The sequence below is a fragment of the Lissotriton vulgaris genome, chromosome 5 (assembly GCF_964263255.1).
Source record: "Lissotriton vulgaris chromosome 5, aLisVul1.2, whole genome shotgun sequence".
Lineage (NCBI taxonomy): Eukaryota > Metazoa > Chordata > Amphibia > Caudata > Salamandridae > Lissotriton > Lissotriton vulgaris.
In genome coordinates, this window is record NC_141693.1 from 995,952,105 (window position 1) to 995,969,867 (window position 17,763).

General features: G+C 44.4%; 1 protein-coding gene across 1 annotated transcript in view; it reads left to right on the top strand.

The window, feature by feature from the left end:
- HPS1 (HPS1 biogenesis of lysosomal organelles complex 3 subunit 1) overlaps positions 1-17,763 on the top strand; it is a 434,454-nt gene that overhangs the window by 366,233 nt on the left and 50,458 nt on the right. The window contains exons 12-15 of the mRNA XM_086922604.1: positions 691-858; positions 7,623-7,811; positions 14,913-14,980; positions 16,009-16,140. Of these exons, the coding sequence (XP_086778730.1) occupies positions 691-858; positions 7,623-7,811; positions 14,913-14,980; positions 16,009-16,140 (557 nt within the window). The remainder of the gene's footprint in view (positions 1-690; positions 859-7,622; positions 7,812-14,912; positions 14,981-16,008; positions 16,141-17,763) is intronic.

The window sequence follows — 17,763 nt, forward strand, 5'->3', positions numbered from 1 at the left end:
TACTAATACATTCCAGTCTCTGTATGATTTGCGCAACATAGACTATTTAGCATCAATTTGCAGGGAGGGGATCGGCCGCAGTGAACAACGGAAAAGAGTTTACCGAAAATGTCAGAGTATTGAGCTATAGGTCCTACTAGCATACAAGTGAAAAAGGCCATTACCTTCCAGGAAAAATCTATCACAAATAATTGCTTGGGATTCATTTTTGAGTGCTGTTCATGGCGTCTTTAATTTTGAATGTCAGCCTTCCCTTACGATTCAATGTGGGCATACTCCTTTCTGTTATTGCGTGGTTTTTGAAGAGGGCAGCCTTCACTACCATATTTAGTTTTTGTAATCATAGCAAATACGTTGAATTGAGCCGCAGACAATGCATTCAACTACCGAACCATACACATAATGTGTATGAAGCAGTCCACCAAACATGAAGCCAACTTTCTGGATTTATGAACGCCATTTTCATTAAATGACGAGGATTGCATGTGTAGAGAGACAAGCACAAGCTCTGATAAAAATAGATTTGCCTAACAGTTTATCGAGTCTGTCTGAGAATACACACCCATGCTTGATTATGTTTTAATGCTGTAGAAAACAGCTACAGAATGTTCATTTGTCTTATATGTTAAAGGAATGGCAGCAGATCAACTCACATAACTAAAAATTGGCATTTTTATTTTACTTTCAAAGATGGCTGAAGACAGTCTCAAAACGCTGGAGGCCCCCTTTCCTGAACCTACCAATCCCCTCAGGATATTCCTTGATGCACATTTACGAGAAGGGTACTGTGCAATGATGCCACACTCCATGTACTGCCTTCCTCTGTGGCCTGGGATTTCCTTGGTTCTTCTTACCAAAGTGAGTACTTGCATCTGTAGGAATTAGTGAACTGTGCAAAACAAGGGTGCCTAGTGATAAAAACAGCATGGTCTTGAATTATATCTTTTTGTAAAGCCATCTTCTGAATTTGAATATCTTTCCTCGCATAGTTGTGTCAATATATAAACCGTGATTCTGAATACCTCAAACATAGAAACGAGCTGCACATGACATCTTCTCCTGTTTGGGTAGCTTGCATCTTTGACCGGTTTTGTTCAGGCATAACGTGATGTGAATAAGTCAAAGGGCATTCGCGGCCTCAGTGGTTCCCCTGCCAGCACTCCTCCTGAGTACAGGCGGCGGGAGCTGGCAATTCTTATTTTAAACACGTTTCTTTATTGTAGGGGGAGGGGGGCTTGCCCCTCCCCCACCGCGAGACTTCACAGACCACAGGGGCTCCATCCCCCAGGTCCGTACTCATTTATGCAGCGGAGGGGCAAGTGACCCCCTCCTTGAGCATCTACGGCCCCCAGAGACCCCTTCTCTTAGGGTCGTTTTCTATTTCATGGGAAGGGGGCATGTGTCCCCCCAAGCCACTGCGGGCCCGGGGACGTCATACCCTTGGACCTTTTTTATTATTAAGGGGGGTGCACAGGCTCCATCCCCAAGGCTTTACGGTCCTGGGGACCCAAAACCTGAGACCTAATGTGGGGCACCCACAATAAACAACGTTGAGAGCCACAGGGTGCTTCAGGGTCCCCACAGCACTGCCAGCTCCCCACATGCACACATCCTGGGTGCATTGGGAGCCAGCAATGCTCCTGCCTGGTGGGAGTATGTGTTTTTTACTGCTCCTGCCATGCTGGAGACCCTGGACCTGGCAGTTTGAACTAGACTGCTCCCATTGGGTGCAGGGTCAAGACTGATTTGCATATGACTGGGTTAAAACCTGAATAGCATGGGGAGCAAAAAACCGATGGATTTAGGCCCAGATTTCTGTACAGGGGTGAATGTTTGACATTGTTCTGCATTCTGTCCATCAATTGTTCTTTTTGCATGTGCAAATTAGCACAGCAGTGGGCATTCAAAGACAGATAATGCTAATGAAGATATACCTCCTAGAGGTGCAGACGTGCTAAGCAAATAAACAAATGCTTCACACAGGTGTGAGCAAAAGCAGCAGCTGGTGAAGATAATCTTTAGGAGGGGGCACACTATGCATAGACCTATTCCTAAACCAGAATAGCACAAAATGCTGAGGCTTAACTTCCAGGTTTCAACATCACCATTAACTAGGGAATGCCCTGCCGATAGACTGCTCAGGGAAATTTGCCTGAGCCTTTCGCCAATAGCTTTGATATTACTTGTGCTACAAAAATACAAGCAGGTAAAAACGTACTCCAATTTTTATAGCACCTCAGTGAACCAGGCAAACATAATTTTCAGATCAAGTGGAGATCGTACAGGGCAGGGTTATAAAGCTGCGGCGCATCAGGACATGTTGCCAATATAAAGGGACAGATGTACCATCCATAATCAGCAACCCTGACCCTAGCAGCATGGTTCCCTGGGGCCTGGAGTTTGGCCACCTTGGTGTCCCAGTAACAGTCATGGAGTTACTTAAAGAAGCCAGAAGGTTAACCAAAAGAAAGTGCTACTCTGAAATGCAGTAGATCCATGCTCCAGTGCAATAGGAAAGGACTTAGTGAAGGCTAGATGTAGGACACTGCAGTAGTCGGATACCACACACCCATACTGTATGTGAAACCTATCCTATGCCTCACTGAAGGTACACTTGACAGCCATAGTGGCATATATAAGGGATGGGATGGGGGCACTGGTTAGATGTTTCCATAGCACATCAGTCATCAAAAGATTTCTGGAGGGAGCAAAGAGAATAATGCCACCTAGGTGAGCTCCAGTGCCTATGTGAAATCTCCTTCTGATACTAATCCAGCTTATGAAGCTGCCCTTTTTAAACCCTTGTTGCGTAATTAATCTATGAAAAAAATCCAATCGGAATGTGTCCGTTTTGTGCACCCACAGCTGCTCGACAATGGGGAAACAGCGGCCCTCATCCTCTTGGGCTGCTCCGCAGCGTTCAACACTGTCTGTCACCGCACTCTAGTGCAGCGCCTCAGCAACATCGGAATCCAAGACAGGGCACTGGAGTGGATCATCTCGTTCCTCACCGGAAGAACCCAGAGAGTCCGCCTCCCCCCATTCAGATCCAAGGCCACCGATGTCACCTGTGGCGTACCACAAGGATCATCACTCAGCCCCACCCTCTTCAACATCTACATGAGCCCCCTCGCAGCTATCGCACGCCAACACAACCTCAAAATCATCTCCTACGCCGACGACACCCAGCTGATCCTCTCCCTCACCAACGACCCCGCCACCGCCAGAACCAGCCTACACGAAGGGATGAAAGACGTCACCGAGTGGATGAAGAACAGCCGCCTGAAACTGAACTCAGACAAGATGGAAGTTCTCATCCTGGGATCATCGCCCTCCTCCTGGGACGACTCCTGTTGGCCCCCTGCCCTGGGCACCACTCCCATACCAACGGACCACGCACGTAACTTGGGCTTCATCCTGGACTCCTCCCTCTCGATGACCAGACAAGTCAACGCCGTCTCATCATCGTGCTTCAACACCCTGCGCATGCTCCGAAAGATCTTCCGGTGGATCCCCACCGAAACCAGGAAGACGGTCCCCCAGGCACTCGTCACCAGCCGACTGGACTACAGACACACCCTCTACGCCGGAACCACAGCCAAACTTCAGAAAAGACTCCAACGCAGAACGCCTCCGCACGTCTCATCCTGGACATCCCCCGTCACAGCCACATCTCCGGCCACCTGAGAAACCTGCACTGGCTCCCCGTCAGCAAGAGGATCACGTTCAGACTCCTCACCCACGCACACAAGGCCCTCCACGACCTGGGCCCCAAGTACCTCAACAACCGCCTGACCTTCTACACTCCCACCCGCCAGCTTCGATCAACCAGCCTCGCCCTCGCCGCCGTTCCACGCATCCGCAGAGCCACCACCGGAAGAAGATCCTTCTCCTACCTGGCAGCCAAGACATGGAACTCCCTCCCCATCCACCTCCGGCTAACCCAGGACCCTCTCTCCTTCAGGAAGCAACTCAAGACCTGGCTCTTCGAGCAGTAACGTTCCCATCTCCCCCAGCGCCTTGAGACCCCTCCGGGTGAGTAGCGCGCTATACAAATGTTATGATTGATTGATTCATTCATTCATTCATTAATCCGCACTGTTTAATGGAAGGAAAAGCTTTCTCGTCCAGTTGTCTGTCTTTGTTTTTTTGAGTGGATTCTCAAATACTAAGTGGATTAGCAAATATGTGGATGAATTTAGATTCGTAATGCCCAAATGGAGTAGTGTTTCTAAGCACTAATTTCTTGAAAACTACTGAATGGAGCTGTACCAAACCAAGCAAAGTACCTTTGTTGTGCCAAATTAAATGTAATTACGTCCAGCTGCATCGATCAGCAAAGAGTCATTTGGGAATTAAAATGTGATATTAAACTTTTGGAATCCCCAACTTTTTTCTTAGCCCCTGCTTGACAGATCTGTGTTAAGCCTGCCATAAATAACCCAAAGTGGATGTGCTTCGTTTTTTGTGCAGATTTTTCAAACAGTGACAATCATTAAGAAGACAAAAAACAGCATACTATGGAAATACTGACCTAACCATTACTACACTGGCACTATTGAAACCAGTTTGATGTGTTTTATGTATATATCAGATTGTTTAAAAACTGCCACTTTTATGCTCCCTGTACCTTCTCAGTGGTAGGGAATTCCAGCCCCATTGGGCCTTGCCAAGGTGTAACGTACTATTTTTAAAATATTTTCCTCTAAATTGTTTATAAACATCAGGAGGTATGGACCAATTGTCTTTGGGAAATCTTTGTTACCCTCCTTTGTAGATGTACCATGTAGGGGGATCTATGTTTCTCACACCTTAGTCCAAAGGTGGGCAGATATAACTTGACTACCGCCCCTGCCTTTCCCAAATTTGGGGGATAGGGTATACAATACTCAACAAATTACTCAAAGCTATGAGGAGATATATATCTCTGTCTTTCCATGGAAGAGGGCTCTCATTCTTTAGAACACCCAAAGGCTTGCCCAAGTGTGGGGGATTTATATTTTTGGTGCAGCTTTTAGGTGCCCCATTATTATGTTTTTAACTGTTAACAAAGTTGCTGGAGAGTCAAGAGCTGCCCTATCAAACGGTGTGACCCTTTTGGATCAGGTAGCTGACAACTTTCCGAAGGCTCTGTTCCCAACTTCACATGATAAAAACTCTAGGAACAACATTGCTTGTAGGATCTTATTGATGATATAGCTAACTCGGGTAGGTCATAATAATAATAACCGGATACTAGTAAAACGCTAACTAATCGCCCCTAAGGGTTTCAAGGTGTTGGGGGCCACTGGGGATCTATTGTCCAGAGTTGCATGATGCTGCGCTTGTCTGCCACCGGTGCCTCGCAGACCACCTTGCCTATCTTAAGGGAGGTCCTAAATACCTCCATCTCTTCGGGCACGGTCCCCACCGTATGGAAACAGGCTATGGTTAGAGCCCTACTGAAAAAGCCTAACCTGGACTCTACGGATCTAAGTAACTACCGCCCCATATCCCTGCTCACCTGGGCTAGCAAGATCCTGGAGAAATGCATAAACCATCAGTTGATAAACTTCCTGGAAGATCACCACCTACTGGACCCCACTCAGACTGGCTTTAGACCAAAACATGGGACCGAGACCGCCCTCCTCATGGTCACCGAGGAGACCAGAAAAATCCTAGATCAAGGAGGATCAGTGGCAGTGATCCTCCTTGATCTTAGTGCGGCCTTTGATACGGTCAGCCATGACACCCTGCGTACCGTATGCCCCAGGTCGGGATTAAGGGCAAAGCGTGGCCCCGGTTTCAGTCCTTTTTAGAGGACAGATCCTTCCGTGTGTTCGAAGGCGACTCTGTGTCTACCAGCAGACCTTTGAAATGCGGTGTCCCCCAAGGCTCCTCTCTAAGCCCTGCACTTTTTAACCTGTACATGAGGCCACTGGCCGATGTCGTCCGCCCATTTGGGATTAAGATCATTTCCTATGCGGACGACACGCAGCTGGTGGTCTCCCTGACGCAGGAAGCCAATCTACCTGTGCGGGGCGGGCTTAGAGAGTGTCTGGAGGAAGTGAAGACTTGGATGTCCCTATCGTCCTTAAAACTAAATGGGGACAAAACCGAGCTTATGGTCCTAGGCCATCCGGACCTCGGCTTCCCCGTCTCCCTGTGGCCGCCCAGTCTGGGCCCTCCACCAACCCCCAAAAACAGCATTAAAAGCCTTGGAATTTGGATGGACAGATCCTTGTCCTTCAATGTACAAGCCACAAAACTTTCAGCTACTTGCTTCGGCATCATGAGGATGCTCAAGAAAATTTTCTCTCTCCTCCCCATGGAAGCCAAACAAACAGCTGTACAAGGTCTGATTCAATCACGCCTTGATTTTAATAATGTACTTTTCCTCGGTGCTCCAGAATCTACTCTGAGAAGGCTCCAAATAGTTCAGAACTGTGCAGCACGCATGCTTCTCGACCTCCCCCGCAGACAGTCAGTAAGGACCGGACTAGCAACCCTTCACTGGCTACCAGTGCGCCAGAGAGTTATGTTCAAAGCCATGTGCATAGCTCACCAGTCATTCTGGAACACTGGTCCCAGGATTACGCGGGATCTAGTTACCCACTACACGCCCAACAGAAACCTACGCTCTAATCAGACCTTTCGCGCAGTGACCCCCAGAATTAAAAGATCTAGATCTGGAGGTAGGACGTTCTCCTACAATGCTGCCAGGGCCTGGAACGCCCTCCCACTGCATCTAAGAGCTAACTCCAACCTCACGGTCTTCCGTAAACAGCTGAAAACCTTCCTATTTCACCCAGTCTAACTACTCCCATTCTCTCCCCTCTGGGTCCTCTGGGTCGGATTCATGGTATTCCTAGCGCTTGGACGCCTCCGGGCAGCAATTCGCGCTCTACAAATTCACATCCTACATCCTATCCTGTGGATCGAACCTTAAGCCTTATGCTACGGATTCAGCCATCCTGGCCACTGCGCCACAACTCTCCTGGTCATGGTAAAATAGATATCCATCTGTACTGCAATGACAAAACTGCTAGCATTTTCCTCTGAATTATCACTATATATTTCTCCTCATCAAAAATCCAATTTATAGCATGCGTAAGAAATATGTTTCTGTTGCGCCAAAGATGCCAGTCTCTAAATTGATTAAGTGGAGGCTGGTGCTATCGAAAGAAATATGAAACAAATTGCTTTTATCTACATATGCAATAGGCAAGATAACATATTGCCTCAGCCTTCCAAACACATAGTAGCCTGCATTTAAGGCACATCCTGTTTTGTTTACCTTCCAGATTGTCTCTAAACCTTCTTTCAATTATATGTTTGCATTTTGACATTTGTAAACATAACCAACTGCCATTTCATTTGTTATGATTTTCAGACTTTTGACATAGACACCAGTATGTTTCAAATATAATCTTATGTCTAAAAAGTCTCCATCTATACTGTATTGGTGCTAACAGGATACATTTATGTATAGTTGTTTTTTTTAAATCAGCCTACCTACACAGTTTTGGTTTTCTGTTGTATATAACAATGTTTATTCAGCTGTTTGGAGTTATTAATGCTTTAACTCTTATTCTTTCTTGTGCAAGATGGCAAACCAAGTCTATCTGTTGCTTACTTCACAGGTCCCAAACAGCAATATTGCTCTCTCTCTATATCAGCTGCTGGATGGATTTTCTGTTGTGGAGAACACTTTGAAAAAGTTGAAAGAGGGACAGGAAGTTGTTCAGATATTAAGAGCCATTCCAATAATGTCAGATCTTCGTCTAAAAACTGATAAGTTTGTCAAGAATGTCGGTGTAAAGGAAGTTCAAGTAAGAATGTTATACCTGTGTCAACAGATGTTAAGGTTCAAACATTTAATCTTATGGAATTGGGCTTTTATGGTTATCAGCACCAGCTCTACTTTAACAAAATCTAAATGTGGTGTTGTTTCCATTATGGTTTGCTGGTGGGAATTTTGTAGATCCAGTGATGCTGGTTGCTTTAGCTGGCCAATCTTAGTGATTTTTAGTTGATATCTCTAACTCAGAAGGTTGCTTAAAAAACACTTTTTTAGTAAAGGCCTATATTTTTTTAATTACATATGAGTATGTGTACTTTTCTCATGGAGTTTATAAATGGTTCACAAACTCATGGTGATCATGTTTACCACTATGTTGAAATTGGTCCACAAATCATATTTTGCCATCCATGGAAAATAGGTGTTCCTGATTTAATAATTTTCTCATTTGATGTCTTAGTTTTTTGAAACTGCATTTTGTGTTCTCAGGTGGATCAGCCTTTTTAATGTATGTTTAATAGTGGAATAAGAACAGTTTTGTACCATTTGGAGTGCACCATCTTTATTCATGGATCTCCCATACTGTGTGGTTTGCCCTTAGTGGAGTAATAGAGTCTGCAAAACATTCAAACATTCTCAGATCATACAATGGTGGCACAGATAGAAAATCTCAGCTCTTACATCAATCAACCATACTGTAGAAGGCATTGAATTGGTGGTCCTAAACTGGTTCTCGTGCTTTCTTCACAATCGCTCGCAAAGAATAAAAATTAAAAACATTGAATCCGACCCCCTTCCCGTCAACAGAGGAGTTCCACAAGGGTCAGTACTCTCTCCCCAACTTTTCAACAACTACATGGAACCCCTCACCACACTACTCAGGAATTCCAACATCCCCTTCAACCTCTATGCGGATCTGGAAACCACCTCCATTGACGACATACACAGACTGAATGTCACGCTCAAAGAGGTCCAACAATGGCTTACATTGAACCAACTTAAACTCAATCAAGAGGAAACAGAAGTTCTCCTCATCTCCAACAGAGACAAAAAAAACAAATCGAGGAATGGTTCAAAGCCATTGACGCCTCAGTGGCGCCCTTACGCCTACGGACTTGGTGAAATCTCTAGTCATCACTCTAGACCCCAAACTGGACATGAAAAACACATCTCAAGATCCGCTAAAAGTGTGATTCTCAATCTGAAACTTCTATAGAAAATAAAACCCTTCCTTCCCCTTAAAGACCTTCAACAGGCCACCCAGGTACTGGTGCTCTCTAGAATGGACTATGGAATCGCAGCCCTGACCGGAACAGCAAAATCCCACCTAGGTCCCCTTATAACTACCTTCTATGCCGCAGCAAGAATGGTCACAGGGAAATAAGAAATTCAACCACATCTCTCCCTCACTCAAGGAACTTAAGTTGCTCCCAATTGAACAACGAGCCAGCTTCCGAACAGCCTGTCTCACTCACAAGGCCCTGCACACAGGCAAACCAGAATACCTGGCCGCCAAACTCAAAAGGGCCGGCCAGTCCAAGAACCTCAGAAGTTCCAATAACCTTCTACTCATCCCACTGAAATCTCGAAAAAAACAAAAACAACAACTAAATCTTTTGCGGGAAATGCACATAAGATCTGGAACTCCATCCCCCCCACATCAGAATGACCACCTCTTTCCCTAAATTCAAGATCCTACTCAAAGCCCTCTTCCTAGAGCACTCACGAACATAACAAGAAGAACACAAGATACTCCGGAAAGACATCGACACCGCACCATAACCTCGATGTGAGCTAAAACAGTCGACTTAGAACTAAAATTGACGGGATTTCCTGCTGTACCGCGTCTTGTTTGATAGACACTCCACTCGCAATCAGCAAACAAACTCCTCTTTATGAAAGCCCTCAGCCTCGCCCCTCTTGTTCGACCACAAGATCTGTATTGTAATTATGTCTATAATGCTCGTAAGTTTGTACGTTGGGGATTCTGTCTTTCCAATAATGCTCATAATTGTACTTGCTGTGAAACGCTCTGATACCCTCGTGTCCAGCTAGCGCTATACAAAACTTCTAAATAAATAAATAAACCAGGTTGTGTAACTATCAACGCCCAAGTTTGTTCTTTGAGAGTGAGTTTTTATTCACCAGAATGGCATGGAAGTTCTTTGAGTTCAGGCAAAATGTTTGACAAAAGCTTTAGACGTAGTTAGATATACTCTCCTTCACCAATTGACATTTCCTGAACAGTTCAGTTCTTCGGCAAGATGGACAGGTAGGCATTTACTGGATGTTTGACAACTCTTTCCTGGTCCATTTGATAACATGTGCATTCTTACCAATTCTGATACAACCTTAAAGAACACTTGCAAATGCCAAAGGGAGAACATTATATTTCCCTCCATGGTCTCCCCATGCCACCTAGAGCTGAGCTCTGCAAATACACGTACCTATTATTTGTTGAAGTGCAAGCATGTATTGGTGCTATAGCAATGCATTTATGTGACTCAAGCAGGATGGGGTTTGTTTAGTTTTTGCGATTGTAGCCAATGCACTCACTTTCACTCAATTTGACACTGAGTGCCAGTCATCCTGCCTCTCAATGTCATTCAACCGCATAGCCTCCTTCTGGAGTTGGCATTCCCTCTCTATTTCAACCTTCTGATTGACTAATCCCTGCTGTAGCTCTTAAAATCTTGAACAGAAGCTCAGCCCTATGCAAATAATAAAAACTGTAAAAATATGACAATCACTGATACCAGATGGCCTACGTTCCACCTTCCCCAACGCCCGAGCTGGCCCCCTATTTTTTTATCAAAATCCTGGCTTGCCCATCTAAAGCTTTTCTTGCGAAACCTTTCAGACACCAAATTTGAGGTCTTCTATTTTCTGTGTATTGTTAGGGATAGAAGTGCAATATTATGTGGTGATTACCTTGCAGACCCCACCCTCCTTTGCAGAAATCAGATCGAAAGCCATCCCATTCTACATAATCATGCAGTGTATTGCAATAATTTCTTCAGTAGCACTCAATAAAGCAGCAGTGGGCTCATTAGCAAGTCTCTCTATCAATTGAACTTGCTTACTACATTTAGAGCTACCACTATTGTAGGAACCTTCACTGAGAAAATGTATAAAATGTCTTCCCCTGCGTCTCTCCTTTGACCGTTGAGATGGATGTTCTTCAGTTGTTTACTGTGATATGAAGTGCAATACGAAAGGTAGAAAACGGGAGCCATCCTACCCTGCTTGTAATGAGAAGCAAATTATTCTGGCATGTAAAGTGTGTGTGCAGCTACTTAAAAGTGCACATGCAATTTCTCTCCTTAAATTCAAAGCTGGCTGCATTAGTAGAGAAGTATTTTCCCTGCGGCGTTCCCCAAGGCTCCTTGCTCAGCCCCACCCTCTTCAATGTCTACATGAGCCCCCTCGCAGCCATCGCACGCAAGCACAACCTCAACATAATCTCCTACGCCGACGATACCCAACTAATTCTCTCCCTCACCAACGACCCCGCCACCGCCAAGGCCAGCTTCCAGGAAGGAATGAAAGACGTCGCAGAATGGATGAAGCTCAGCTGGCTGAAACTGAACTCAGACAAGACGGAAGTCCTCATCCTCGGCCCATCCATCTCCGCCTGGGACGACTCCTGGTGGCCCCCGGCTCTGGGCACCTCCCCTAAGCCCACAAACCACGAACGCAACCTGGGCTTCATCCTCGACTCCTCCCTCACGATGACCAGGTAAGTCAACGCCGTCACCTCTTCCTGTTTCAACACCCTCCGCATGCTCCGAAAGATCTTCCGCTGGATCCCCACTGAAACCAGGAAGACGGTCACCCAGGCCCTCGTCACCAGCCGGCTGGACTACGGGAACGCTCTCTACGCATAGACCACTGCAAAACTTCAGAAAAGACTCCAGCGCATACAAAACGCATCCACACGACTCGTCCTGGACATCCCCGACACAGCCACATCTCCGCCCACCTGAGAGACCTGCACTGGCTCCCCGTCAGCAAGAGGATCACGTTCAGACTCCTCACCCATGCACACAAAGCTCTCTACAACATGGGTCCCGAATACATCAACAACCACCTCACATTCTACACACCTACCTCCAGCTCCGCCAGCCGCGCCCTCGCCACCCTCTCGCCTTTAGGAAGCACCTCAAGACCTGGCCTTTCGAGCAGTAGGGGACCCCACCCCCACCCCCCCCCCCCCCCCCCCCCCATCCAAGCACCTTGAGACCCTCGCAGGTGAGTAGCGCGCTCTATAAATTTCGTGATTGATTGATTGATTGAATGTAGGTGGATTAGGAAACCTTAGCACACCCTTTTGTATATATAAGTAAGGCCTGGTATTGTGTTCATACACAAATGAAAATTCTTTTTTTCCTTTAGATAACCTACATTTTTCATCTTTAGGCATTGTAAACTCCATTTCCTTTGCTTTCTAATCTAACCCTTTAAACTCCCGGTTCTGTGCACAATGTCCTGAGTACCTGTGTGTGACTATAGGAAAGTAAAAAAAACATACATGGCAATGGAAAGGAAGGTGCTCTTTGCTCTTATTGAACTCTTTCAGACAAGGAGACTAGCATGTGGCTGGACCATACAGCTGGACACCATCATAGTCGAGTAGTAGGTTTGGACAGCTGGACATATGTGTTTTCTCTGTACTTTTTTTGTTGATGAAAATGCATTTCTATTTCATCCTTTTCTTTAATCATTTGAAACATCACTAGGGTGAAAGACTAACCCTTTCCTACTTCATAGTTCATTTGAATCAGCAATGCCAGGATCAGTCTGATTGTGCAGGTAACACATTGGGCACCCAGGAGGATCACAACCATTATATTTCCTTGACCCTTCATTGCTTTCTTCATTGACTTGTTACAACACCACATTTCTGATGGTTCTTGTGATTAGGTCATCAACCTGACTTGCTGTTTCTGGCAATTACCACTTTGTCACCCTCCACCAGCGCTCTCACATTCTTGGTATAGGAAGCATGTACCTAAGCTGGCAGTTTCTCACAGTTTCAGAGCAGTGTTAGTTACCAGTATGACCTTTCCAGTAGAACTAGAAACAACTTTCCAGATGTGGTTCTTCACTAGAACCCATTCTCCAGGTACCAAAATATGACAGGCTGCAGTCAAAGACATTGGGGTTGGTTTTCTTGAGCTATAGTCCATGATCAAAACATCAGTTATTAACATCAAATCAATAATGAACATGCCGGAAATTCTCTTTGGCTGCCCCATTAGGATCTTATTGATGGACAAGTCTATCTTCTTGTTCGGTGTGCAACTGATATTTACGGGCACCAGATGTAGGGCATTGGCCATTTCAAGGTGGTGAATAAGTACAAGTTTGAACCCTTGTTCTGTATAATACCGATCTGTCTTACCAACATGTGCGAAGACTGGGGGTGATAAGCACAAAGTTGTTTCTATGTAATGCCCACAGCTTCTTACATTTGTTTCATGATATGATGTTCATAGCATCACACCTGTGCATTAAAAAGGCCTTCTCCCACGTTTAGAACATACAGATCACTATCAATATATATCCATGTCCAATATTTGTAAAACAGTTGGATGCAAACAAAACCAAACCCAAATATGCTCTGAGGACAGAGCATTTCATAACTGGTTCTTCAGGCCCAGGAACTGCATGCACGACATGACGAGTAGGGGTGGGAGGAATGTGTGGAGTTTCACTCCATGGAATTCCAGGGAGATGCATAAAAAATCCACAAGACTCCGTGGCATTCCACAAGCGGGTGGAATTTGGCATGTCACTCTGATTTTTAGCGCCTGGAGCTCGCTTATTCTGTGCTGTAAAATCTGTGCGAATGTCACCACATGGGGTGCCAGAGGGTTCTGCTTCTTTCTGCTGCTCGAGTAGATTTTCTAATCGAGCGGCAGCTTTCTCAACGCGAGCAGTCGTGACCCGAAGCGACTGCCAGCGTAGCGAAATCTTGCCTGGACGACATTCTAGCACCTGTAAATCACACAAGGGAACGCAAATTCTCACATTCACTTGCCAACTTAACTTTGGAGAGTCCCGCAAGAAAAATCTCTGCCACCCAGCGGTTGGCAACATTTTGCTGGAACTCCACGTTCCGCAAACTCTTCAGGCGGATCAGATTTTTGCCCATCCTTAGAGAAGAGCATACATCCTTCACTGTCCATTTGGGAATTACAGAGGCTCAGCACAGTGTGTGGCCGGAGACATCCCCTTGCGTCTCAAGTCCATTGTGTTTGGCCAAGCTATATGTGTAGTTGAATCTTGAGTAAAGCGCAGTGCTTAATTTCAGCCGGTGGTAGGCTGTGGGTGCCACTGGAGCTTATTTTTGGGAACCAGCACATATTTCCCACATCAGATATTTGCCAAGTGCAAGAGAGGGAAAAAAACACAGATCAGGAAGACTGAGGAGGAGAAAGACGGTGAAACTGTCACAAAAGAAGAAAAGCACGAACCTGCAAGAGCGAGAAAATGGGCAGGGAGTGTGTAGTAGTGGTTTAAAGAGTACCAGCCTTGGTATTTGGCACACCGCCGTTTAATGGTACCGGCCGTTGGCTTCTGAGCAGAGCTTCAGACACTCTTTCTTTAGCAAATTAAGCACTGAGAAAGGCACAGGGTTGCAGGATATGGCTGGGGATCGTACCCTGTGCCACAAGCCTGCTGTACATGGCCAAAGGCTATGCACAGTGCACTGTTGAGGCTTCAACAACATTTTCCATCTCAGGGCAGACAATCAGATTACTCAGATCCTCAACTTCATTTAACTTGCAAGTGACACTTGTAATGTCATCTGTGATATCATATGTTAAGTGAAGAGTTATGGTTGCACTGCTCACCATAACATACCTTCAACCAAAAGATTTTTAGGGAAATCTCTATTTTTTGTATGACATATGGCATCTTCTCTTCAGTTAAAAAGAATAAGTTCCTGTCTTTTTTTTTATTCAATCTAAATAAATACTTTTATATATGTGTGTGTCTGTGAGTGATTTCATGTGTTTTATAAAAATCGATTTTTATATCCAATATCTTTAATACATTTTGATTTCCTACCCAAAAACATATGGCGTTTTAGAATTTGAAATGTTATGTTGGTCTTTTTGTTTAGTTACAAAGCGCCTGGCATGATTTTAAAATGAAAGCTTTCTCCAGAAGTGAACATGGAACCACTGCAGAGTAAGTATGAGTGATCAATATAAAAAGTGTATTAAAATGTTAGCCAAGTAGTGACGATCCCTAAATGAATCGTAATTAAAATAATTATTTGTTATATATTGGTTTATAGGCAACATCTGCCATTCACAACCTCGGTAAATAAAAGATGTTACTATTACGCAATTTAATGGATCTAAATTTATGACCTCATAAAGATGGCAATAATGGAAACCGCTATTATGTAAATTATCGTAAACACGAGCAACGGTGTGTAGCTGACTGCACAGTTTGAGATCTGTATGTTTTTGGCTGTCAACATCATCTAAGCTCGCATTTTCTACATTACAAAATAATTTCCCTCACCCCATTCCATCATTTGCTGTAAACCATTGTTTGATTGAGCCCTTTGATAAGACGTCCATCCTGTGTCCACGCTCGCATATTGAATGTTACAGAAGTTGAGCATTGATTACATTCAGCATGAATAGTTATTTAGCAATGTTTGAGCGGGCAAAAAGAGAAATTGCAGTCATTTCTTTAGCTTTTTGTTTCATCAACACAAATAGTAGATCTGTGACAACTTTGCATTTTGAAGCTTGTATAGCACAGCTTGTAGTAATAATTCAGACTGCTCATGGGTACATGAAAACTCTTTTTCATGTATTTATGTACTAGACTTAGCGCTTCTGTTATGTGGCACGAGACTAGAAACAAAGGTTATCCATATATCCCTTTCGATTGTAACCTTTTATTTGATATGCATATGTGATATGTTTGGGTTGGTATTCCTTCTGATTGTACGGCAACTATTACCTTCCTCTCCCTCAAATTGTAAAGCGCTCTGATATCCTTCGAGATCATGTTCGCGCTATATAAAACTTTATAAATAAATACATATACCTAGAGTTTGCAATTCACATTGTTAGTCAATCTTCGTTTTTCCTGATAATGAAGTAGAGGGGACATGGCTTAGAAAGAAGTCTGGCATCTTGTTTGTTAGTGTCACCTACTGAATGGATCCTTAATATTCACATTTTCTCTCCACTTAGTGTCCTTCAGGCTTGCGGCTCAGTTAAAACTCAGCTGTGCTCTGTGTATCGTCGGTGCTTTCTACTTTTCCCCATTGGGCTCCGATCACAGTTATCTCAGAACCTCCAGGACCGAGCCATGAAACTTTTACAGTAAGTACGAGCTAGAAAGAGTAACTGGTAAACAAGGGGGGGAATGATTCTTCATCCACATCTCCCAAAGCAATAGTTCCTCTACCCCTGTTATGGAGGCTTGGCGGAAGGAAACAGTACATACTCTGGTCATAGGTTTAATGGACTATTGTGTTGGTCAATAAAATGTTATGTTTGCATCGGTTGGCTGTAGGGTGATCCATCAAAATACCGGATATGTTCTGCCCATAACGTGATCAATGTAATCTAATGTAGTGAAAGTCCTGTAATGTTAATAAAAACATCACTTTCTTGTTAACTTTTATGATTTAACCCCTTCGATGCTATTGACGGAACGGTTCCGTCATGAGCGTCGGCTGTCCTGTGCTCATGACGGAACCGTTCCGTCATGAGCCCGTTGGCTCATTAGAACGTTCAGCACAGCGCAGGAATCTGCGCCGCGCTGAAGGTGTTAAGACCAGAGGTGCAAAGCTATTTTCCAGTTGCAACCCCTGCAATTCGCTAAATCACAGGATTTGCGGCTGCTAAATGTGTTTTTGGAATGTTTTAAACCCATTATACAATACACTAACAGCTTACATAATCACAAAATGAATTCAGAAGTGCATTACAAATCACTACTTAGAAGGAACATGTTGTGGCGTCCTTTCAACAAAGCAATTTGTTAATTGGGTGATAGAGATGGGAGGGACCAACTATTTGATCTCTTTATATGAGGATGACTTCTAGTTCTGGTTAATAAAAGTCCACGCCACTCCTGCTGGAGATCCTGGACAAGTTTTGGATCTATCATGGTTCAGTGTTGTTAACAAATGAAAACCACTCGTATAAGCACTAGCCGAAGTATCCGATATACTGAGACCGACCCTCCAGTTTATTTGTTATCTATAAATGCACTCTGGACTTCTGTGTATCACTTCCGCAACTGTGTCTGGAAGATTAGCAACAGCAAGAATGATAGTGTTGCTCAGGCGTTTGATACGTGTTTCAATGCAACCTATACTTCATAGCACAAAAACATATCAAGCAACTGCGATTGCTGTTAAATATATTAATATGGGGCAAGAGAAGAATTAGAGTTGAAATGGATACACCACATGCACTTATGAGTAGGGGGGCTACATGTCCAATAAATGGAAGTCTTCTACCAGTTGACTGGTTGGACCCAGACATTAGTGCCAATAAAGATCTAGGTTTGGGGGTTTGGAAGGAGAATAGCTGCCAAAACACTTGTTATAGAATGCAAAACCATTCTCTAATACCCCCTGCTTAGTAGGAGATATTTCATAGGTTGGTATTGGGCAAACAAATGCAATATACATGTAATTGACCTCATCCAGCAAACATTTCTCCCTTAGAATGTAACCTGGGTATATCTGGGTGGAAATCAGGTGGGTGTGTTATGATAGATGGCCTATGGGTGACAGACGAGTTGTCCTCATTCGTTACAGCCAGAATGTGGTTTCAGATTGCTGCAGGGCTTTTCTTCAGGCCAATCCATTTGATATACTCACTGCCCCCTGACTGTCGGTCAACATATAGGACACCCTGAAGGGAAACACATTGCAAATTGGAGTATACAGATAATCAATGGAAAAATACACTTGTATTGATAAAGAAATC